The sequence below is a fragment of the Eublepharis macularius genome, chromosome 6 (genome assembly GCF_028583425.1).
Source record: "Eublepharis macularius isolate TG4126 chromosome 6, MPM_Emac_v1.0, whole genome shotgun sequence".
Taxonomy (NCBI): Eukaryota; Metazoa; Chordata; class Lepidosauria; order Squamata; family Eublepharidae; genus Eublepharis; species Eublepharis macularius.
The window spans coordinates 61160801-61173402 of record NC_072795.1 but is presented as its reverse complement, the minus strand read 5'-3'; the positions used below and the strand labels follow the sequence as shown (position 1 = coordinate 61173402).

The following is a 12602-nucleotide window of genomic DNA, read 5'->3' as shown; positions in this document are numbered from 1 at the left end:
ATCAATCAGTCATCCCCCTGTGACTCATGGCTTGGTAACTTTCCAGTCTCCAGGCCGGCTGGCATCCACTATTCCTGGGCCCAGGCAGTGCCAAGAACTTATTGCAAGGGGTTTATGATATTCCATATTCATAAACTGCCCTGTTAGTAAGGGGAGGGGGTCTTGACTGCTAACACTGTGACCAAAATACAATAGCCTCAGTCTTGTCATTTTAGCTTCTAGGGAGAATTTAGATTTGTTTTGATCTAGAACCCACTTATTTGTCTTTTTGGACGTCCATGGTATCCATAGAACTCTCCTACAGCACCACATTTCAAATGAATCAACTTTTCTACCTTTCTTCACTGTTCAATTTTCACATCCATACATAAAAATGGTGAAAACTATAGTGTGGATTATCTTGGTCTTGGTCTCCAGAAAAATATCTTTATCTTTAAGGATCTTTTCTAGTTCCCTCACAGCTGGTCTTCCAAGCACCAGTCTTCTTTTGATTTCTTGGTTGCAGTCTCCCTTTTGTTTTTGATGTTTTAGCCAAGGAACAGAAAATCTTGAACAATTTCAATTTCTTCATTGTCAAAATTGGGTAATTCCTCAATAATTATTTTGTCTTCTTGATGTTCAGCTGTTATCCTGTTTCGGCATTTTCTGCTTTAACCTTCATAGTCATTCCAAATCTTCACTATTTTCTGCCAGTAATGTGGTGTCATCTGTATTTCCATGTTGATCTTTCAGCATCCCTACTCATGATTTGAATTTCCTTTTCATTTCCAGGATTTTAAGGAACAGATATCTTGTTCTTCCTTTTTGGTTGTTCTCTTCTGTTTCTTTGCATTCTCTCTGCATGCAAGTCACTGAAAAGCTGCTTTTAGAATTCGGATTATATTTTTTATTTTAGTCTGTCTTGAGCAATTTTAAGAGTTTCATCAGTTATCCATCTAGGTTTCTCCTTTCTTTTGGCTATAGGAATAATCCTTGCACATTCTTCCTTGCTAATATCTCTGGTTTCAGCCCACAGTTTTTCTGATTCATGATCAATTAAACTTAGTAATGTAAATCGGTTCTTTACATGGTCTTTAAATTCTTCAGATATGTTATTAAGATTGTATTTTGGCACTACAATTCTTATAGCGTTTTTCTTTAGCTTTATTCTAATTTTTTTAATTAACTGGTCATGGTCTGTACCACAATCAGCTCCTGGTCTTGTTTTAGCTGAGCTTCTTCATCTTCTGCTTCCAGTTATGTAATCTACTTGGTTCCTGTATTGGTCATCCAGTGATGGTCACACATACAATCATCTATTAGGTCATCTGAAGCACGTGTTTGCAACAAACAAGTTGTTGGCTTCACAAAATTCTATGAGTTACTCTCATGCTTCATTTTGTAATCCTAGTCCAAATTTTCTGACAATGTTTGATTCTACTTTGTCTCCTACTTTTGCATTCCAGTCACCTATGAGTAAGTGTATGATCAATTTCTTCTTGGACACCAGAGTAAAAGCTTTCAATTTCTTCCTCTTCAGCATCTGTGATTAGGTCATAAACTTGAATGATGGCAAAAACTGTGTGTGTGGTTGGGGGGTGAGGAGTTCCCATTTCTACTGCTGTACGTGCACGCAATACCTCCACATGCAGTAGCAGAAACGGGAAAACTCTCCCCCTTCCCTGCACTGTTTTTGCACATGGAAAAATGCTTGGAAGAAAGGCAGCAGCTTTCCTTCCCCTGGCAGCAGCTTTTCAAGTCCATTTGGGCTCTCCTTTTTTTACATAAGCCATTCCCCAGAGCTGCTGTGTGTCTGCGCAAGACCAAGATGGCTCCATGGTGAACTTGTGAAGGAAGTAACATTTAGAGTGACCCTCAGCTTTGACCATGCTGCCTTGAGTGACTCTACTAGGAGTTTATACTCTTGATCAAACCTGAGCTCCTGATGGTATTGCTCTCAGCTTCACTGACACACTCAACCCGCCCCCCCATCCCATGTTAGGTGTGTATCCAAGAGGGGAGATATTGTCTTTAGTTCTGTACTATTTATTGTTCATTGGGTGTCTTATGTTGTATGACTATTTTGTCTTTACTGCATAATCCGCCTTGAGTCTCAGCAACAAAGGTGACTGACTGTAACTAAAGAAATGAAATTTGTCATGCATTATCTCCTTTCTGACCATATATGTCCAGATAAGGCTCTCAATCAATATCAATTTCCATCTCTCTTTCTCTCTATGCATGCTTTGAAAGCATGATGACCATTAACTCATCTCTTTGGGAACAGGTTCTTTCCTGAATGCCACATGAGAGCTTCCCATTTATCCCCAGCAAATTAAGAAGTGGTAAAAAGAAGCCAACTATGCAGACTGCCAATTGTCTGGCCTTTTTGACAATTATTAAACCACCTAGTTCCCCTTTCCACCAATGCAGACCAATGCTGATTTGTGACAATCACAAAATTATTCCCTCGTCCTACAGCAGTGCTCGAAGTTAAAACAAAGGTAAAACAATAACTTCAACCGATCGGTTATTCATTTTTTAAAAACTGCCCAATAAACATTTAGCCAGGTTAACATGTCAGGTGCCTGAAATTTTGTTTTTAAACAAAGCCAACTGCCATAAGGACATGGACAGGTAAAACAGAAAGAGGAAATCAGCACTCACTCAAAGCCATTAGTGACTGTGAGGTAAAGCGGAAACAAAAATGGAAACTCACACCAGCTCCTATAAATTGGTACATCAGAAAACTTACCTTTTCTACTCTGAGAGTTTCTTCTCTTGCTTTCCTAGCTCCAGTTATTTGTAGGAGCTGCTTTTCATCCTCCAAGTGTGGCTTTCTGCCTTCAAGTAGGTGTTGCTGCTGCAGGTAACAGGAATTTACTGTGGTTACTTTTAGCCAGTTTTATCACTTTATACTTGGTCCTTTCAACATGATCCCCACCTTGACATTTGCACGCAATGGATCCCTCACCAAGCGTCAAGGCAAAACTTGCACTGGGGCTGGGCTTGCCTTTTCTGCTTATGAGTGACTATTAAAGTCTGCTGTTAGAACCTAGCTGTGCAAATCTGTGTCCTCACATTTTCATGACAGTATTGAAACACACAAAAACCTTCAAAGACACTAAAATATTATTATTCTTTCTGCATTTTCCCTCAGTAAATCCTCAAACATGTTTAAGAAAATGTTTTTCTTTTAAAATTAACTCGTGTAAAATTTCAGCATGCCCTGACATGGATAGCCCAGAAAAGCCCAATCTTGTCAGATCTTGGAAGCTGAGCAGGGTCAGCCTTGGTTAAAAATTGGGTGGGAGACCAATGAACACAAGGATTGCAGAAGCAGGCAAGGACAAGCCACCTCCATTAGTCTCTTGCCTAGAAAACCCCAGCAAGGCATGGAAACTCACTATGGCTTGATGGTACTCTCCACCACCGATTTTGGGTATAGACAAGTACTTTATTTTTACGAGCCCTTAAGACAAATATGTATATCTAATAACATACAATATATCTAACCCAGTGGTTCAGTTACAAACTGCAAACTCCAGTCATGAGCTGGGGGAATTTTTAAGCTTTCATGCTTCCTTTGCCTCTCATGAGTTGATTACTATTCTTTGCTTTCATTGTAAACTATTGTTGCCATTATGTCCACATGGGCAAACTATGGCTTGTGCTTTCCCTGCAAACCAGAATTCCGAAGTAAGTTTCAACCATTGCTTGGAATCCTGTTTGCAGATAAAGTACAAACCAAAGTTTACTGGTTCAGACATAACAGCAAATGAGTTTGCTGCAAAAGCACAGATCATTTATCAGCTGCATACATGCAAGGGGTGAAGATGTGTGCAAGCCCAAGGATTTCTCAGGTTTTGAGGTCTGCCATTATGTCTCATCCAAGCTAATATGAACAGAAATATATTGTTAAACATTCTGTCCTCAAGTCCTTGTCAATATTTCCAGGATAACTGCGACTGTCAGAAGAAGCTCTCACCCATATCTCTGTGCTTACCTTAATATGTATAAGAAGCTATTTTGTGCCATGAGGATACTAAAGCAATTCCTTGACAGAATTTTTATTGGCTGAGGTCAAACTTATTTCCACGCATCATATCATGCCCCCCTTCCAATCATACCTCTTTCTTCATTCTTTGGAAACTCCTACGGGCAAACATCCCCCTGGCATAAGCCTGAATGACACACACAGCATTCAGCTGTTCAGCTTTTTTCTGACGCATCAGATAACCCCGACACAAGGCTTGGAACTTAATCACATTTGCCCGGGCTGTCTCGTACTGTTTTGCAAGCTGTCGGCTCCGAAAAAGGGCTTGCAGGCGTTCAAAGCCTAGCATGATCTACCACAAAAGAGATGAAAGGGATAAAATGAAAAGTGCAGGCCTGATGTAAACAACAGTGGGGACAAGTACAGCAAGATAAAACAGGTTTAGGAAAAAAATCAAGGAGATGAAAGATAGAAATGGAAAAAATAAAGCAAGGATATAATGACAATGGAGGAGATGAGCTATGAAACCAAAATGTGATGGTGGTATAACAGGGATAGAAAAGCCCCGTCACCCGTGTGACATACCAGAATATTTTGCTTGGCATGGTGGCTCCATTCTCCCCCGTCTCCCTCAAAACAGGGATGTAGCTGTACTGGGATGGGCTCAAGTCACACTTGGGAAGCTGAAGGGATGGCTGGAAGACAGCAGCATCCTGAGGAGGGGTCACCTCCTGCATAGCAGTAATTGTTTAAAATTTATAATTTGGAATGTGATCGTTCTGACTGAAGGTTTGAGTGGAAATTCTCCCACTGGCACGTTGTGCCCCACCAGAACCCAGGTCACAAAGCACCCTTTAGCACTGAACATTACTCTATTATTTACACTCATTGCAATCAGTCTACACCAGAGAATCGTCCCTGTGTGGAAACATCCAAGGAGAGACCTTTGCTACAGCTAGAAAACAGATTCAGACAGGGTACTTCAGTTTTTTTCATCCTGAATACACACTAACCATTGTTTTTGCTGCCAGATAAAGAAAGTATACAAGAGACCCTGGATAACTGTTGCATTGGGGGGGGGCTACTGAATTAAGGTCATGCTTCAGCTATAAAAGGTACCCCTAAAGGCTTGGCACACCCAATGGGATTTTGACACATGGAAGTCCCCTCAAATTCAAAAGCAGTTTGCCATGCAACTGGAGGGGGAGCTTCAAGAAACAGAACACCTGGTTGGGCATATCAAATTAATCTGGTTGGGTAGTCCTTTGGATTCTATGTCAAGTTATATTCCAAGAACTACTGGGAAGTTTTTCTTATATTGTTGTGATTTGAAGGTATCTTGAGTTCCAACACTTATCAGGATATAATGTTGTCTAAACTGAGATCAGAAGCATTACAGTTGACTTCCTAGATACAGTCCTTCAAGTAGCAAGTCACTTTTTGAGTGCAAATTGTGTACTTTGTCATCTCTCATATAAGCAACCTCTCTGAATGCTAGACCTAGATTTGCAGAACCTATTGTTTAAACTGTATTATATTAATACATTTTTTACCATCTTAAAGTTCTTCCGACAGTAATAGCCCCTCCAGGCTGTCTGAATAACCACAGCACAGTGCCTCTGCTTCAGAAACTGTTTCCTACAAGCAGAAGGAATGAGAAATTGCTTATTTTATATAAAATTTAGCAAAAAATATGCTAATACAAATCCTTCCAAAATATGGACCAGTGTAACCGACAGTTGACAGTAAGACTTGGGACCATGTTGGTGGACAGATACAGATCAAAAATTTCCAAAAAAAAGACAAAAAACAGTAAAGCTCTGTATGCGCACAAGTAGAATGTAATTTTTTCTCCAATTTGCTTTTTCTTACTGTGAATAAAAAAAGAAGAGTTGGTTTTATACCCTGCCCTTCACTACCCAAAGGAGTCTCGGAGTGGCTTACAATCACCTTCCCTCTCCTCTCCCCTGTGAGGTGGGTGGGGCTGAGAGACCTCTGGAAGAGCTGTGACTGACCTAAGTTCACCCAGCTGGCTTCAAGTGGAGGAGTGGGGAATCAAACTCGATTCCCCAGACTGGAGCCCTGCCGCTCTCTTCCGTATGTATACAAGCAGCATCTCCAGTGTCACTTGCTCTTCTTCAGATTTTTCCTACTGTTTATGTTGTAGCTTTAAAGTTCAGTGGGTATTGGTGACATTATACTTCAAATCACAGTACAGACACCGAATCCTCTCTTTCTCTCTTTACACATGTAGTACACGAATTCATTCATACAAGGAAAAATGCAAGAGTATTTCAGAAAGGTTTCCAGGAAAGAAGGCACTGCCCATCAGTGAGCCCCTGTGGACCTGTTATTTGTTTATAATTTATTATTTATTGCATCTATATCCCACTTTTCCCCCAGCATGGTTTTGCTGTCTGTCTATCTGCTAGGTACTATGTAATGTGATCAGACAGCAACTCCCATAGTCCCTGATTATACTGTGGTAGCAGGAGTAGTACTAGTGATTCTGGAGCCCCAGGCAAAACTTGAGGATGGAGCCCCAGAATCACTTAGACGGGGGGGGGGGATCAGCTGTAGGGCAGCAGCCTCCTGGGCACCCTGCAGCAGATTGCCCCCCCCCACACACACACCTGAGTCCTAGGCAGCATGTGGGATCAGTGGTGACTGTCCAGCCGTGGGGGCTTCAGGACAGTTGTTGAGGCACTGGCTGCACAGAAGTGGGCGCTCCCAGCAAATTAAAAAAGTCCATCAATAATACAATAAACAGTAAACAACAATTGAAAACGTTGCTCCTCAACCTGAAACAGTTTTCAAAGCAGCTGTTTTCTATTCCCTCACTGTGCCCAGCCTAGCATGAACACAGAGAAGAGAAAGCCCATACTCTTCTAGGCGGGGTAACAATCTGACAGGTCACAAGTCTTTAATTTTTTCCCAGGTGGCTACCTCAGGCCTTGGTTGACTTTTCCTCTTCAGGCTGTAAAGGAGTTGACCCATCTGTTTCTGTCCACTGCTTTTAAGAGCACTGCTTTTGCTTACTACTTTACCTGTCTTTGAATCCCCTTAGCACTTTCTGAATAAGAATCGCTTTCTCTGCGAGTGCTTTGTCTCGTTGCCCCTCAAGTACTGCATCGTGATAGTCCTAGTGAAGAATATTAAAAAAATCCTCACATATGGCAGTAATACAACAGAACCAAAGAATATACTGCACACAGAACAATACTGGAGCTGAAGTATTCCTCTTCATAATGAAGTGCATTCGTAACAGAAAAAAATTCTGTTTTGAATTGCTGATTATAATCTCTGATGGTCTGCATAGTACTTATCAAGGGCAGCAAACATGGAATCCATATATGATGAAGCGGCACAGATTCAGTGACACTCACAAGGGATTAGACTTTGTGATGAAGATGGCAGACCGTGTGAGATCTTAAGCAATGTACAGTGCAATCCTATGCAGTTACTCAAGTCTAAACCAATTGATTTCACTGACTTTTCATAGGACTGTGGAATTTGAGTCCTGTGGCACCTTAGAGACCAACAAGATTTTCAGGGTATATATCTTCAGAGAAGGTGTCTGAAGAAGAGAGCTTTGACTCTTGAAACCTTGTACTCTGAAAATCTTGTTGGTCTTCTCTGAAGATATATACCCTGAAAATCTTGCTGGTCTCTAAGGTGCCACTGGACTCAGATCCTGCTGTTCTCCTGCAGATCAACACAGCTACCTACCTGAAAATATCATCACAGAACTGAGCTGTCAGTAATTCAGGGGAAGGGGTGGGGGACTACTACATACATGTGTGTGTGTTTTATGTACAATGTAAAACTGTTAGATGGCCCTTATAACTTACTTTCAAGAAAACTTTGGTCTTTCCAATTTTCCATTCATCATCTTTTCCCATCACTGTTTCACAGATGTAAATGCAGCACTGGCGAGCATCATTCTTCACCTGGAAAGCAAAGCCATTTGATTTAGGCTGGAAATGCAGACACTGCATGAGAGATTTTAATAAAAATGGCACTTCAAAGTAGTATTGAAATGGCCATGCTTTGGAAGTGCCTTCTTACACAACCGTAATTTTTATATGCTCCTTTTTCTTAATCTTTAATTGCAACCCATGGGAATTAATTATATCACCAGCAATACTGTTTGTTTTTTTTAAGTATTAAAATTCTACTGCAGCTGCCAAAGGAGAACTATGGACCAAACAACATATGATGCAACAGTTCTGTAATTACAGATGGGTGGCCCTGTGAGGTCCAAAACAGATGATATGCCTGACATGAGTTGAGTCACAGATGTACAACCCAATTCACAGTCAGATGTACATCAGGAGAAATCATTTTAAACAGTGCTTGTTCACTCAGTGCTGCAAGGGGCAAGAACGAGCTTCTAGTTTCCTTCTGCGCCAAATGGCACAGGCAGGAAATTGGAAGCTCGTTCTCCCCTTCTGCAGCACCTGCTCACAGTGCTGAGCAAGCAAGTGATGTTTAAGATGCATTTCCCTGATGTACCTCTGTCTGTGAGTTAGGTTGCCTACCCACTACTTAATTTGTGTCAGGCTTATCGTGTATTTTGGCCCTTAGCCCGCAGCAGTAAAACAAAACAATCTTTAAGGTGCCATTAGACTCTTGTTTATATCTCTGTAATTACAATCTTGTGGCATTTTGCAAGCTAATTAGCAGCCCATTGTGGTTGCTTTATCAAGGATGAGTTGTCAAGAGAGTTTTAGCCTTTTCTTCCCAGGTCTCTTTCACAAATTATGTGGCCCCTCTAAGACTGTATTTATCTCTGCAGGAAGGAAAATGCTATACCTATTCTTATTGTAACCATGAAGCTTCAGAGGTGTTATTTAAATTATATAACAGGCACGGGAGGAAAGGGCTAAACACTTCCTCCCCAGTGACCTGTCCTTGATGTTCAATGCAGCTCCCTGGAGATATTAATTCACTTTCAAAAAATTGTAGGAAATTTCAGTTGTGGCACTCTTACATTGCACGTAATTTGGCACTAAGAAAAATGTACAGAATTTTACCCTGTAGATACACAAACAGAAACAGGAAGCTCTTTTAAAGCGACAGATCATTACCACAATAAGGGCCAAACTAGCCATTATGTTTAGCACATGACCGCTACGGTGACTTGCAGTCAGATGGCAACAGCAAGTTCCCCATGAGAACTTAACTCACAAGTGTGTGGATCCTGATTTGGACTTAAATCATGGAGTGGGGGGGGGGTGAAGTGTGGGGGGTGAAGGGGCTTCAGTTTTCTCCCTCTGCACCATTATCCCAACCTGAAACAGCTCTGGGGGGTGGTATTTGCTCGATTGGAGGTCTGCACATTGATTGATGGGCTACACATGCAGTTCCCAGCAGGGCAAATATTTATTTATTTATTTAAATCAAAAAAAGTCCAGCAGCACCTTTAAGACTAACCAATTTTATTGTAGCATAAGCTTTCGGGAATCACAGCTCTCTTCGTCAGATGCATGGAGGGCAGAAAGAAACTGGTCAAATATAGAGGAGGAGAGGGGAGGGGAGGAGGAGAGGAGGGATGTAAACAACTCCTTTGATATGGAGTGCTGGACTCTTTTTGATTTTGCTACTACAGACTAACACGGCAAACTCCTTTGAACCTTTACACAAGCAAACTGATCCCCACATCAAAAGGAGCTGTTTGCATCTCCATATCAAAGGAGTTGTTTACATCCCTCCTCTCCTCCTCCCCTCCCCTCTCCTCCTCTATATTTGACCAGTTTCTTTCTGCCCTCCATGCATCTGACGAAGAGAACTGTGATTCTCGAAAGCTTATGCTACAATAAAATTGGTTAGTCTTAAAGGTGCTGCTGGACTCTTTTTGATTTTGCTACTACAGACTAACACGGCTAACTCCTCTGGATCTTATTTATTTAAAACATTGATATGCCACCTTTCTACCCAAATGTTGCTCCTTTAAGTGTGCTTGGGAATTCAGTTCCCACAGAGGACCTGCAGCTGCATCATATATTTAACTTAACATCTAGTTCGGCTCCAAAATGATGAGATTGGAATAAATTAATCTTCCTTCTTACATACCTTTTCTCGAGCAGATGCTGGCAGCAGGACTTGGTATCTTGCAAAGAACTCTGCAAAACTGTAGCGAATTGGATAACCAGCTTTCCTAATCCGAATGGTTTCCATCATCCCAGAATAGCGCAACTGTTGGATGCAGAGTTCTCGGTCAAACAACTGAAATTAAAGAAAACACATAGCCAAATTTACCACATTCACAAAATGCGTATAACACAGACAAGAGTACTTCTGCCTATTCGATGGTTGTTGTGGGTTTTCCGGGCTGTATTGCCGTGGTCTTGGCATTGTAGTTCCTGACGTTTCGCCAGCAGCTGTGGCTGGCATCTTCAGAGGCGTAGCACCAAAAGACAGAGATCTCTCAGTGTCACAGTGTGGAAAAGAGAAGAGATGTAGGTCATTTGTATCTACTCAGGAGGGGTGGGGTTGAGCTGAGTCATCCTGTAAGAGTTTCCCAGGGTGTGGAATGCTAATGGCGGGAGGCTTCACTGTATCCTGAGGAGGTTCTTTTGCATATGGATTGGTACTTGATGTGCTAATCTTCTCTGCAGGGCTATTGTCGGGGATAGAATGTTTTGTTAGCCTGGTGTTTGAACAAAACATTCTATCCCCAACAATAGCCCTGCAGAGAAGATTAGCACATCAAGTACCAATCCATATGCAAAAGAACCTCCTCAGGATACAGTGAAGCCTCCCGCCATTAGCATTCCACACCCTGGGAAACTCTTACAGGATGACTCAGCTCAACCCCACCCCTCCTGAGTAGATACAAATGACCTACATCTTTTCCACACTGTGACACTGAGAGATCTCTGTCTTTTGGTGCTACGCCTCTGAAGATGCCAGCCACAGCTGCTGGCGAAACGTCAGGAACTACAATGCCAAGACCACGGCAATACAGCCCGGAAAACCCACAACAACCATCGTTCTCCGGCCGTGAAAGCCTTCGACAATACTTCTGCCTATTCCTTCATACAAGCAGGGGACCCACAGGGACTTGCAGAGGACACCCCTGCATCCACTACTGCCTCTTTCCATTCCTTAGCAGCCCCCACAGCCACTCCCATTTTCCTGCTTCCTACTCTGCTTTCCAGCTGCCAGTCAACCTACCTTTATCTGCACCCCATCTTCAGCTTTCTCTCCTCCTGCCCTGGCAGCCTCCCTCTTGGAAAATTCCGGCCAAGTTGCACGGTCCCTGCTGAGCTGGCTCCAGCTGCGCAGTGGGGAACCTGCAAGGACTTTCAGGAGGTATCTCACTTTCCACTGCATTTGCCTCTCCACACAATTTCCTCTTTCTCTCCTCCTGGCAGACCCCATATCCTCACCACTCCCTGCTTCCTTCTCTCTTTCCCACCTACCAACCAACCTACCTTTTATTTGTCCCATCTCTATTTTCAGAGATTGTTTTCTTTATTTAATTTATACCCTGCCTTTCTCCACAATTGGAACCTAGAACATCTTACATCATTATCCTCTCCTCCATTTTGTCTTCACAACAACCCGGTGAGGTATGTTAGGCTGAAAATAGGTGACTGACCTAAAGTCACTCAGTGAGCTTCCACAGTACAGTGGGGGTTTAAAACTGGGTCTCCCAGATTCTAGTCTGCAAGTCTAACCAAAAGAGTTGCAAGTCTAGCTAATGAGTCACCTTGTCCCAAACTGGAGGATGTTGCAAGCAATTGACTGATTTACATATTTTAATGGAATATTACCATTGGCTTCTTGTGGTCATTCGGTTTGAGACAGCGGATAAAATACGGCTGGCAGGTACTCAGGATTTTCATTAGCTGCTCCAGAGACTGTTTGAACTGACCTCCTAATGTAGACATGCGTTTGATAGTATCAGTTCCCTGTGGAGAATAATAAGCACAAAGGTGGCTTGAAAACTAGTTTAACTAGTCACTTAGTAACAATGCTGTCTGGAAAGAGAGACAGAGATGGCACATCTCCACATTTTCACTGTCCTAATTCCCCGTGTGTGTGTGTGTGTGTGTGTGTGTGTGTGTGTGTGTGTGTGTGTGTGCGCACGCGCGCGCGCGTGTGCGTGTGTGCGCACATGTGGCAGCAAAATATGGACAGGCTGGTAAATGGCTGTTATGTGGGGGCAGGACTGGGAAAGATCAATTGTCCTGCCCACATGGCAGCCAGTGTGGCTTTACTGTGATATTTCCCAAAACACTGCAGAAAAGTAGATCAGGGAAAGTTCACAGAAAAGTCAAGGAAAAAACAATACCTGGAAGCACCACAATGCTGCAAGGAAGCAGGTAAAATCCCCAATTGCGAACTGTGCTGAACAGGCCAATTCTGGGCCTAACATGTCAAGCATTATGGCTGCTTGACCAGAGTTTACAAAACTTGTCAGGAAAAAACCTTGGCCTAAGAGAAACAGATGATTGCTACATGCCATCTTGAGCCTCATTAGTATTATCAGTGCCAGATGCAAAGCCCCCTTGAAACTGCTGAGGAAAGGAGTCTAGGCACCAAGGTCACCATGGCTGTGTTACATTCCATCTTCCTACTTTATCTTGAACCACCTTGGTTCTCATTGAAGAAAGGG

General features: G+C 42.4%; 1 protein-coding gene across 1 annotated transcript in view; it reads right to left on the bottom strand.

Annotated features, from left to right (window-relative positions):
* The window catches only part of MYO7B (myosin VIIB), a 101714-nt gene that overhangs the window by 53532 nt on the left and 35580 nt on the right, over positions 1-12602 (bottom strand). Inside the window, exons 16-22 of the mRNA XM_054982519.1 lie at positions 11758-11895; positions 10052-10204; positions 7828-7926; positions 7024-7118; positions 5530-5614; positions 4110-4328; positions 2735-2842 (exon numbers count right to left, since the gene is read on the bottom strand). Of these exons, the coding sequence (XP_054838494.1) occupies positions 2735-2842; positions 4110-4328; positions 5530-5614; positions 7024-7118; positions 7828-7926; positions 10052-10204; positions 11758-11895 (897 nt within the window). The remainder of the gene's footprint in view (positions 1-2734; positions 2843-4109; positions 4329-5529; positions 5615-7023; positions 7119-7827; positions 7927-10051; positions 10205-11757; positions 11896-12602) is intronic.